Source organism: Hippoglossus hippoglossus, chromosome 21, assembly GCF_009819705.1.
Source record: "Hippoglossus hippoglossus isolate fHipHip1 chromosome 21, fHipHip1.pri, whole genome shotgun sequence".
In the NCBI taxonomy this organism is placed as follows: domain Eukaryota; kingdom Metazoa; phylum Chordata; class Actinopteri; order Pleuronectiformes; family Pleuronectidae; genus Hippoglossus; species Hippoglossus hippoglossus.
Window position 1 is genome coordinate 13,036,865 of NC_047171.1, and position 12,430 is coordinate 13,049,294.

Below are 12,430 nucleotides of genomic sequence, written 5' to 3' on the forward strand. Positions count from 1 at the left end.
CTAGCGCCCCCTAAAGGGCAGCCCTGGCACCACGAGTTGCGGACATGTACAAAAAACCATTAGGGACATGTGTCTTCTCATAACAAACAAATAAGTCTCTTGGATAGACATGCTAGACCAAACAGGAAGCCCGCCATTTTGACTTTAGTGGCCATTTTGGCCATTTTTCACATTTTTACTTTGACGAACTTGTCGTAGGGCTTTCATCAGATCAACTTCATATTGAGATGAGTGTCATTTAAACAAGATGGAGATAAAAACTAACTCAAAGATCGATATTTCGTCACACAGTGTGACCGTGGTGTGGCATCAAAGTTTGATTACACCGCATCAAAACAAGAGGTTCTGTATCTCTGACATATTTGTTCCAATCGAGTCCAAACTAGACATGTAAGACAAGAGTCCCGGCCTGGTGACATCTACACAGAAATCTTGACTTAAAATCCCAGCGCCACCTGCTGGCTACAGGAAGTGACATGTTGTTACTTTGATGAACTGCTCCTGGCTGCTTTACAATATACAGCTCAAAAGAGCTCAGTCAAGTCATTGGATCATGGTCCAAATTGTGACATTTCCTCAAACCGTGTAAACATTGAGGTGCGGCGAAGGTTCATCCTTCACCAAAGGAGACGATGTTGTCATAAGTCCAGTGTGCATTGTCCTATCACCACCAAACTGCTGTCTCATGATCAGAGACCAAGCCTGAACAGCTCTATGTGTCAATATTTCCTCAGTGTCATAGCGCCACCTACTGATTCGCCATGAAACAGGAAGTACTTTGTAAATCCACTCTGCATTATCCAACCGGCTCCGAACTACTGACCTATGATCACAATCCTGACCTGAACACATCCATATATTAATATTAGTTCAGGGTCATAGCGCCACCTACGTTATGTTACTTTACGTTACTTTACGTAACTTTTCGTTATTTTTAGTTTCTTTAGTTACTTTTCGTTACTTTTCGTTACTTTGTAACTTTTCGTTACTGTTAGTTACTTTGTGTTACTTGTCGTTACTTTGTAACTTTTCGTAACTTTCGTACTTTTCGTTACTTTGTTAGTTTTCGTTAGTTTTCGTTACTTTCGTACTTTTAGTTACTTTCGTACTTTTAGTTACTTTTTAGTTACTTTTGTAATTTTAGTTACTTTCGTACTTTTAGTTACTTTTTAGTTACTTTTGTACTTTTAGTTACTTTTTAGTTACTTTTGTAATTTTAGTTACTTTTTAGTTACTTTTGTACTTTTAGTTACTTTCGTACTTTTAGTTACTGTTTAGTTACTTTTGTACTTTTAGTTACTTTTTAGTTACTTTCGTAATTTTAGTTACTTTTTAGTTACTTTCGTACTTTTAGTTACTTTTTAGTTACTTTTGTACTTTTAGTTACTTTTTAGTTACTTTTGTAATTTTAGTTACTTTTTAGTTACTTTTGTACTTTTAGTTACTTTTGTACTTTTTAGTTACTTTTGTACTTTTAGTTACTTTTTAGTTACTTTCGTAATTTTAGTTACTTTTTAGTTACTTTTGTACTTTTAGTTACTTTCGTACTTTTAGTTACTTTTTAGTTACTTTTGTACTTTTAGTTACTTTCGTACTTTTAGTTACTTTTTAGTTACTTTTGTACTTTTAGTTACTTTTGTACTTTTAGTTACTTTTTAGTTACTTTTGTACTTTTAGTTACTTTTGTACTTTTAGTTACTTTCGTGTTTTGAAAGTTAATTGTATTTTTTGACAGCCGTTCCAAAGGCTCTGACTTGTTTCAAATTAAATTGCCTCAAAACATGGACAACATTTAAATAAGTAGTCAAAAATTTCCAAATAGAATCTTCTTTTAACTGTTTCCCACAATCAAATACTGATGACTCTAATACATCAATGTATCAAAGATGAGGCAGTACAATATATGTCCTTACAAATTCTACTAATATCATATCATACCTATTATCTAATAGCAACAAGTAAAGTCAATTTTTGTGTTTATATTAATTTGGTGAACTTTTTCAATGTGGATTTCTGATGTAGTTGTTGGGATGAGACAGAAGATATGATACATAAACATGTATTTATGATATATAGAGTGCTGTACCTGGACTGGCTGTAGACACCGGGGCAGTAGAAGAGAGCCGTCATGACATACTGCCGAGGACAGATGCTGCAAAGCACCAAACTGATCCCATACAGAGAGGTCAGCACGAACACCAAGAGGGTCAGCAGGAAACTGCGGTGGTTTGCCTGTCCGACACAGCTGTTTATCCTGCAACACCTCAACACAAACACACAAACACAACACAGACCCACAAGACAAAGATCTGTGAGACCCAAGCTGACCTGGATATGTTGGCTCCATATACCTGCTGTATTTAAAATAACTCAGTAGATGTAGTATTTGAAGTTTACATTTGAAAGACTATTGAATATTTCCTGGTCAGACTATCATGTGGGTTATTCTAGTTTGGTGGTAATAGATTCAGTATACTCACAGTATATCATGGTTGGTTCTGGAGTTTCTATCTATATAGTAAATGTGAATAATAAACAGGAAGATTAACATCATATATACATTTTATTCTTTTGTCTTTGAGGTTGTAAGTCTATTGCAGACAATGAAACAATTCAGAAACTGTGCATGAGGTATAAAGAGATTTATAAAACTGACATCATCATCTTTAATGTTCTTGGCAGTGTGCAGTTCAGGAAAGTGTCTAATAAAGCTCACAAACAAATAGACACCCTGTCTTCCTGGTTGGCCTGAGACAGATCCCAGTTTACCAGTTTTCTAGTTCAAGTTTACATTTCAAGACATTTTTGCTGGGAGCAGTTTCCATTTAAAAATCAATCTTTGGATGCAAAGAGTTTTTCACTTGAGCCCCCGGTCCCCAAAATGTCTGTGCACGGCCCTGAGGAAACCAGTGGGTACAGTAGGAGTCTTTGCTTAAGACATGAACGTTGTTGTGTAATTACAGGGCAGTTATCTAATCTGTCATAATTCAATATTCACTTTCATGATGTGGTGTGAATGTACAATTCAAAGAAGTATAAAGATGTTATAATATCAAATCCAACCCACCAGACACAGTGGTAGTCCAGACGCTTGACGCAAGATCCACAGGTTCGACAGTGTCCGGCCCGCGGGGGTCGCATTGTTTTGCACACAGAGCATCTGCTCCACTTTTCTGTCAGGGCAGGAGGAGAGGAGGAGGAGGCCGCTGATTGGATGGATCCATTAAGATGTGTAGAGTCCTTGTTAACCTCCTCACTCTGGCTGTGATAGGAGGTGGTGTGAAACCCTGGGCCTCTCTTGGTGTGAATGAGAGATCCGATGGTGAGGATCATCCCAGCAGTCACAGTGCACAGCTGCAGATGGCTGACGTCCCCACGCGATAGAATCTCTGTGATGAAGAGGTAATACATGTAGGCCAGAGAGAACAGCGCCAGAGTAAGGAAGAAGAGGGTGCGTGGCGTAGTAGTACCAGAGGACCAGGCTGGGCAGAGCTGTCAGGATGATGATGCCCAGCAGGTAGTGCAGCGCTGCGGCCCGGAGCAGCAGAGGCAGCAGCACCAGGGCCGGGATCATGGAGATCTCCAGGTTGTGAATCAGGGCCCCGAGAACAGGAGAGTGACATTCGCTGTGAGGGGGTTTGTGTCTCAGCCACCTGCAGCGCATACATTCAGGCAGAGTTACAAACACTTGAAAATAAAAAAACTTAATTAGGAATGATGCTAATACACTTTCATTGATCAAACTAATAAGATGATATGAGGAAAAATCACATGTTGTTTTCTTATTAGAAGGGTCAGACCCTGTAATTTTAATATTGTGCTTTGGTGTGATGTCACACGTGTTTGGTTTTAAATAAACTGTAAAAAGATAAATAAATGGATAAAATAAAATGAATTTATGATTAAATACATTGCAACATGAAGTCATGAAGTCTCAGAAGGATCTGGGGCCCTGGGACATTTCGTCACTCGGCCTGAAGTTTATTGTACTAAAGCAGGGATTCCAAAACCTTTGAGTCCTTGATGCCCAAAATAACCGAGTCAGAGATATGTGACCCCCATTATCCCAAAGGATATTTTAGCTGAGCTTGTTCACAAAAAATCTCCCATGTGCAATGTTTCCTGTGGTGCTGTAAACTGACCTGCTGCAACTGATGCTGTCACTCATCTGTCATAATCACCATGCATGGTTATTTACATGGTTTTATTCTAACAAGTACTTTTTTTAGCTTTTGGAACAATTATGGCTAAAATATGATATTGAGAATTGCATCTAAATTGTATTTGATGTCTGTAAATCACCTTGTGACCCTTTTGTGTCTCATTAAAGGTCATACTTCTTCTAACCTGTTAAAGGCCTCGTCCAGATCTTCACAGTCACAGCAGCATCCGTACTGGTAGATATCACACTCGCAGCAGCACATGGGATCATCTGGCTCCGGAGGCTTTAACTTCTCCCATTTCATTATGGCTTCCTGAAGTTCACAGGGCAACTTCGTTCTCTGGGGCGATGCACAAATGAACTACACCATTAAAACAAACTATTAGTGCAGGGAACATATCTATGGAAATGTACTGACAGAATCTATAACACAAAAACACACACACACGATCTATAACTTTGAAAAAAGCACATATATACATACATATCAACATATATATAGGAGCAATTATCGTAATTATAGAGGGTTTACTTTACATCTGAATTGGCAGCAATATTTCATCTATCTTACAATGATATCTTATAATGATATAAAACCACTTATCAATTAAAAGCAACTAATTAGGGCCCGAGCACTGAACGGTGGGAGGCTCTATTGATCGCTCTCTCCACTAACCGCAACAGGCTTCGAAATGCCTGAGCCCATTAGTGCTACAACGTAGCCTTAGTCTTTCTTGTGTTTTTCACTGCAATACAGACACACGTCGGTCCTCCTCGATGTTTGTTTTTCTTCTGAAGTCACATTCAATCGTGCATGTTTGAAACGCCCCTGGAGAGATATCCTGACCAAAGCTTTACTAACTAGCAAAGGCCAAGCTCCTATCACAGTTTGTCATATCTAGGTATTCTACTTGTTTTGTCATTGAGGGCTTCTCTGATGAGTTTTCTCTGGCTGTTCTGCGGCAGGACCCCAACACCCAGTACAGTACTGTCTGCCCATTGTTTCCCTGAAAAGACAAGCAATCCTCTCCCGCCACGGGCCAATGGGTCTTTATGTCAATGCTCATCAGTGCGGCATTGTCTCTGCGCTCAGATGCCCGGCAGAAATTCTGCATCCGGAGTCACGTAGAAGTTAACAATGGAAGTCATGCGAGTAATTATCTCATCTAATCAAGATTCTTTTCATCGAAGCTTCAGCTGATGAGACTGTTTGATGGCGGGTGAATTTTGACAGTATTATTGCAGTAATCTGGGTTCAAATATACATATATCTTTTCTAAATCCAACTTTTTGTCTACACTTGGTCCCAGTTAAGATATTTCATGGGGAAAATGTAAATATTTTTAAAGTCTTTTGAAAGAAGAAGTAGATTCCTCTAAAGAATTCATCATATTTTACATATCTTACAGTTCACAGTCAACATGAGGATGTGCCAAAACACTTGTAACAGGACAGACCACAGGTTAACAACATAGATTGTCGTTATTGCTGCTCAAGTACTTGCTGCATTACGCTTAAGTTTTCCTGTTGTTATGGCCGTAATGTCCAGTTAGCCGATTATGATTTTAATCTTTAATGGTTTCCCCTCTGTTTCAGTTGCAGGGCAGCTGGTGTTATAATCACCCCAGTGCTCAAAGAAATGGAAATGATGCCAAATGACAGGACACATGATGTAAGCAGCTTTTATCATGCATTCCAAATGACCATTTACACAGGAGCGGATCCTGACTCAGCTCTTGGAACAACAATCACAAAACGTTTGTGTACTAATGTGTATGTATTCAATATGTTTCCTCCCAGTTCCTATTGTTTTATCTTTGTTTGCTGTTAGAAAAAACACAAATACAAAACTACTATGCCCCGCCTTCTTTTTGTCTTCTGCTCTGCTATCAATAATTTAGCTTAATGCTTGAAATACCCATACATTATTTAATATTTCTTAGGTGCCAGAGAAATTTGGGAAGTTGCCTCACATTATTAAAGATGATGATTAAACTGATGATACTTATTACCAGTTCACAGAATTCAACATGTTATTCCCTCATGTATTGAAAATTTCCATAATCTTTACCTCCATCAAGGAGGTTATGCGATCGTCTGCGTTTGTCTGTTATTAAACAGGATTACGCAAAAACTATATGACAGATTACCACGAAACTTAATGGAAGGATATGGGCCAGGAAATAACCCATTAAATAGTTTTGTGGATCCGGAAAACGTGGAGGCTATGGGAATTCTTTTCACTTTCTTTAACATTGTGAGGTATGTCGTTTGTCAACATGTCCATTGATTTCTCAGAAAATAATTTATGGATCAGTGATTGTATAAATACAAAATTTTCAGGTGACTGATATTCATGAGTGTGTGCAATTTGGTGCAGATCCAAATAAAAATAAAAATCTATTGAATTCAAATGCGGTGTCAGTCACACAAGGTATGAATCATTCTAGTTTCAATAACCCCAAAATCTCAACTCTGTCTTCTTTTATAATAATCCAAACAACACTGAAACAATAATCTTTCTTTAAGAAAACTCACAGAGGGTTATAACATCTAAACATTCAATAAGAAGTTTGCAAACAGACATAAAGTAATTCTGACACCTTGTATTCAAGACATTCTTATGAACTTTATATATGGTTTGTATAATTACACTTTCAATCAACTTTTAATTACAGCCTATACGCTGCTGCCATAAGAAAGGTTGTGAGGAGAAAACATGCTCACGAAATGTCACAACACCGGCTCATATTGACATTTTGTCTCGAAGAAAACAGGACGTTCCATTGAAAAATAACAACCCTGACATTTTGAGTTGAGTTATTGATCACTGGTTATCTTCTTATTTATTTTTCTGTTTGTTTTAGTTTTTTTGCAGAGACTCAAAAGATAAACAGCAGCTGACATCTATGAGGTGAGCATTGAGGGCCATTATTGCTTAATAGATTAGAAGAGCTCAAGCTTGAACTCCATGACCACACAGTGTCTTCTGTGTATTTATACTGGCAAAAGACAGGCTGAGGGTGGAAGACAGATGTTACACTGAATATTAACATGTATATTTAGATACAATCTCCTATGATCATCTAAAATCCTCAAAAGAACAATCATAATGATGATGATGTTTTAATGATCTCTGCAGGAAAACTGACAGAAGTTGGCCTGACTCAAAAAGATTTAGTACAAATAAATTTGTTCTGCAGCTTTTGGTTTTCAGCATTAAAGTCTTGTTTGCTCTTTTTCTGTATGTGAGAGTCTATGTGTAGTCAGATGGAAGAGGTTCATGGGTCTCGATTAGTGGATGCCAAAGAATTTCCAAGCCAATGCCTCTGTTCTGACAGAGTGTGGCTGCCTTATCTCATATTCTGCCAGGGATATTCGTAAATTCTAAGATTTATTAACTGTTCTGAACTTTAAAGGTTCAGTGTGTAGAATTTAGTGACATCTGGTGGTGAATTTGTATGTTGCATCTTGCGGATCCAAATAAAAATCTGGATCTATAGCTGATTTACATGTGGTTTCGTAAGGGGGAAGACTTTTTTCAGATGTGTAGCTGAGATGATGATTCAGTGTAACACAGCTTGAGCTCTACTAATTTTAAATGCATATAAATTATATTAAAATATACCTTTTTTGACCTTGGTTAAACCGATAATCCAATTTTCATCATGTACTGTATTCTCTGCTCTGGACTCTGTACTCAGGGTCAGCAGGTGCAGTAATGGTCGTGTTGTATTTAACGCAGCCAGGTTTCTGGCTCAGTAGAGTGATTAGGCTGTTGGTGGATTCTCTCCACTGAGCTCCTGCTGGGTCTATTGGAGCATTCATCACCTTGGCAACTCACCCTTTTAGTCAAATCACATGAACATTTTCAGCTTCGGCTTAAAAGTTGAAATGTTTTCAAACAAAACCAACGTAGCAGTGGGCGGTTTATTCATTCTTCTCATGTTTCCATATGTTTTTGAGCTCAGGACACAGAGGAGGTAAATAAAAAAAATCCTCTGCAGTGTCTGTACACATTCATCTTTGTGCTTCTTGCAAAACATGGAAATGATCTACCGACTGTTTCTTGACCTCTCAGTTAGAAAGGTTGAGCCTGTTCTGCACAGCTCCGGACACGAGCGGAGTTTAAGTCGGAGACCTTCAGCGGGGGGGTTCGTAATCGAGCATGTGTTTCCTAAGAATTAGTCATGGCGGCTTTTCCCCTGATGAGAAGCTATTTTTAACAACAAAGGCTTTAATGACGAGCGTTGCTAGACAATAACAATTGAGAGGAAGTTTTCAGTTTGGAGCTCGTAACGGATGTAAGGTTAAAGTTTGATGCTCCACAATGGGCCAGTCTGTGTTGAAGATCACTGTAATGCTAGATTTATCTACAGTCTGCTAATAAATTACATACATACAACCTTCATTTATACTTCAGAAATCATTCAAGGGTGATCCTCATTTAAAACAATGTTAGATTACAGAGATAGAGAAAGAGGAGGGAAAAAAGCAACAACAACAACAACATTGGAGCATTCTAATAAACAATTATTAATTCACGAAAGTAAAGGTCATTTAAAACATGTCTTTAAATCCTAAAATAAATAAATAACTAATTAATTTAAATAAAATAGAGTTTTGTCAGACACTACAATTAAAATAAATAAGCCCTAAATTGCAAAATAAAAATTAAATTTTAACATAAAACAATTGCAACTGGAAGTTGGAAGGTTTCTAAAATGTCCAAAGGTTGGAAGCGTTACTAATTTCAGGATGGGCTGTATTTTGTTCCATGAGTCAGGTTCATTGTCTGTGATAGACCACAATCTTTCACATGCTTAGAATTGATCTGTTCATTTCTGAAAGTTTCTTAAATTCATCTTTATGCTGTTTAAAGATTCATTGGAGCATTGAATTTTATAATGGGTTGAAAAAGTTCTTAAATTCCATGGGCTTATGCCTGATTTGAAAATAATACACATTGATTATTCCATATGGTTTTCACAAGATAAGAAATTCATGTAAAAGCTCTAATGTTTAAGATGCCAAGATAAAATAATAGATGTCACAGGCCATTCTTATGCCCTAAAGCATAAATGATTTTGCACTTTGCAGGCCCTGATAAAGGAATCCCCAGAATTTCCTGTGTCATCTGTGCAGCCTGCCTGAGAAAGAATTCAGAGAGGTCTGCAAGGTCCTGCACCCCTCATTGTTGATTCAGCGGCACACCCCCCACCCAGGAGCCATAAATGGAAGAGGTCCTTTGTGCGGGGGGAGTGGAGCAGATTTACTGCGGATGGTCCCTCCACAAAGGACCACGCCACTGTCACAACAGGGACAGGATCAGCTGCTCACACTTTCACACAGTGCGATTTAAAGCTGCGCTAAACGCAGCCACTGATGCAGACACAGCTTCTATGGCCACTCAGCATCCCCACACTTCAGTGACACTCAGTGCGAGAGCTGTAAGATGATTTGATTTGAACTAAATTACTTTTACTCACGTAGATTGCTGAATTACATTGATACCACTCTGCATTTCTTTCAAAGAGGTTACAACACTGCAGCATGAACATTCATTTAGGTTTACTATGGCTATTCAGGTCAACAAGTCATGACTTTGAACTGTATGAATGATATTATCAGTTAGACTCCAGCTGTTTTTTATTTTTATTTAAACAATATATTATCTGTTCTTTAATTTGTGGTAATCAATATGGCTTTATTCCAAGGCACCAAAATTAAAACGCGTCTTTTAATTTGCCAATGCCAACTGTACATTTTGAGCCTGTTTCCTTGCCTCTCCCATCACTTGTGGGTTTGGTTTCCTCTGCCAGCGCTTCCTTGCACTGGAACTTAAGGAGCCGACCTTTCTGACCCACTCTTTAGCTTCTAAAACTTAATAAGCGCTCAATGGAGGCGTCAAATCTGTGAAACCCAACCATTAACACTGCTGCTATCCTTAGCATCTCTCTCAAGGAGGGCGTGAGTCGTCTTGATTGCAAAACAGACTAAATCCTCACAGCGTTACTACAACAGCATGGAATGTACATTGTATGTCTACGTAAATGCCATTAGAAATCAGACTGGACTTACACCGCATTGCAGTCATCACTATGTTTTTATGGCGTGGCACATTCGCAAATTGCCGATGCCATCTGTGCATTTTGGACATGTTTCCTTGCCTCTCTGATAACTGTTGGGTTTGGTTTCCTCCATCAGTCTCTGTTATGTCGTCGGTGAAATTTAAGAAGCCGGCCCTTCTGTCTGAACAGGATCTGAGTTTAACGGCTCCTAAAACCAAACAATTTCGGCATGAAAGTGGCAAAATGTGAGATTCGAACCATCGGCAATAACTGGATCTATGCCTCTCTGCATGGGCATATGAAATTAAAAAGATTTAAAATAGGAAGTTTGGAGGTTGTAACAGCTGCAGTTATGTTTCTTTGTCTGTAGCTTTAAAACATTGATTAGAAGAACAGCTTTATGTAAAAGACAAATCTAATCGTAATGTTGCAATATAATACAGGCTCCATAACTGAAAGGCAATTATATATTAAATGTGTTATTTCCCTCTTTCTTAAAGGTCAAAATCATGTTGAATACTCTACAGTTTTGTTTATTTAAGGGGAATACAGAGTGAGCAGAATTTTACCTTTAACTCATTAACTTCTGTGTAAAGGGCTTAAACTCTCAGGTGAAACCTAATATCTTCACCACTGATTTGACTGCGGGGCCAAACAGACCTCTCTCAAGTCTGCGTTCATTTTGTTCTTACAAAAGTGCAGCTAATCTGTGAAGAAGGGCTCCATCACCTGCAGGGGTCCACCTGTTCGACCCGCACAGTCCCTCCAGTCTCTCTGTTCCCACTGGCCTGAGACAATACGAGGCCGGGCAGGTTCACCTCCTCTCTCAGCTCATGTTACGCAGCCACCCAGGGCAGAAGTGGACATGAAAGCGCTGTTTATGTGGCTGGTTGAACTCAGGTAAAGACCAAGTTACGCACCTTTTCACTCACCAGGACACACAGAAGCAAGCAACTTGACCTTTTTTCTTTATTCACCATGGATAGATTGAATGATGTGTATCACTCTGATCTGACAAAAGTCTCTCAATAGAAGAAAATACAGAGATTTACAGTTCTGCAAGAAATAAAATTAAAGAAAAAATTCTCTATAGATCAGATTCCTATACAACAGCTTTGGCAACATGTGCCATATGTGATATAATGGGTCCATCTGTCCATTTGAACACTTTTAATTTGTTTTGATCAGCTCACCATCAAGATTATCCAGAGTCAAGATACAATTAGTATCTCACCAATTTTTAACTAGATTGATGGGCATAATTTAAACATGTTATATTGTCCGTTGGTTTGTTTCTATGTTTGTTGATAAGAAAGATTAGACAAAAACAACAGAATGGATTTCCATGAAACATGGAAGGATGCGGTCTGAGTCGGGGAAGGATCCATTAAATTTTGGTGTGGATCCAGATCAGGGGACGGATCCAGGAATGTTATTTTACTTTCTTTAACATTAAGGGGGGCTTTTCAACATTATTACCAATTTCCCAGGGAATAGCAGCTGATTTGAATTGTAAGGAACTGTTGGGCCTTGGCGGAGGTATGCACTCTAATTAGTGCTATATTGGGTTAACATCATTACATGTGCTGCACGAAAACACACTGAAGATAGACTTTACTTCTGGGTTCAGTTTATTAGATAGAGCGGTTTAAGATACTGAACAGAGCTAAAATTAGGACTATAGAGCTAAGAAACTGCCCAGTAGTTCGGAATAAAATGTGTCAGGGATTTAGGATAGAGGACGACAACTGGAGGAATTTTTGAAGAACATCCATACATCCATATATAATCTATACAGCTTATGATTTAAAACATGCAATATCAATATATCCATGCTTGCACGCTGCACATTTATCCGTTTAAAACCCTTTTTTTCAAAAGATGCCAGAGTGGACACATTGGTGTCAGAACAGATTGGTGTCTATTCTGTCTGGACACCAGTGTGTACTGGTCATGTTAACAAGTCATGTTTGTGCCAGCAGTTTGTGAATGTTAGGGAGCTGATGCTGTCATTTGCTAGAGAATCTGTCTGACTTCAGTGATCAGGCTTGTGATGCATCTGTCACTGAGCCCACAGCAACAGAGATTCCATTCACATATCTTACACTCAAACCTCCCAAGTCATTTGCTGCAATTAGGAATGTGGTTAAGACGCCACCGCACCCCCACTCCAACCCCACCAGCCCCTGCCTGCCGA

At 38.6% G+C, this 12,430-nt stretch overlaps 1 protein-coding gene across 1 annotated transcript; it reads right to left on the reverse strand.

Moving 5' to 3' along the window:
• On the reverse strand, positions 1-4,466 carry LOC117754965 (palmitoyltransferase ZDHHC23-like). Its single transcript, XM_034574332.1, is given in 5 exon segments — positions 1-23; positions 2,082-2,254; positions 3,068-3,451; positions 3,453-3,653; positions 4,348-4,466. Coding segments are annotated over 5 exon segments (900 nt in total).
• Between the last annotated feature and the right edge of the window lie 7,964 nt (positions 4,467-12,430).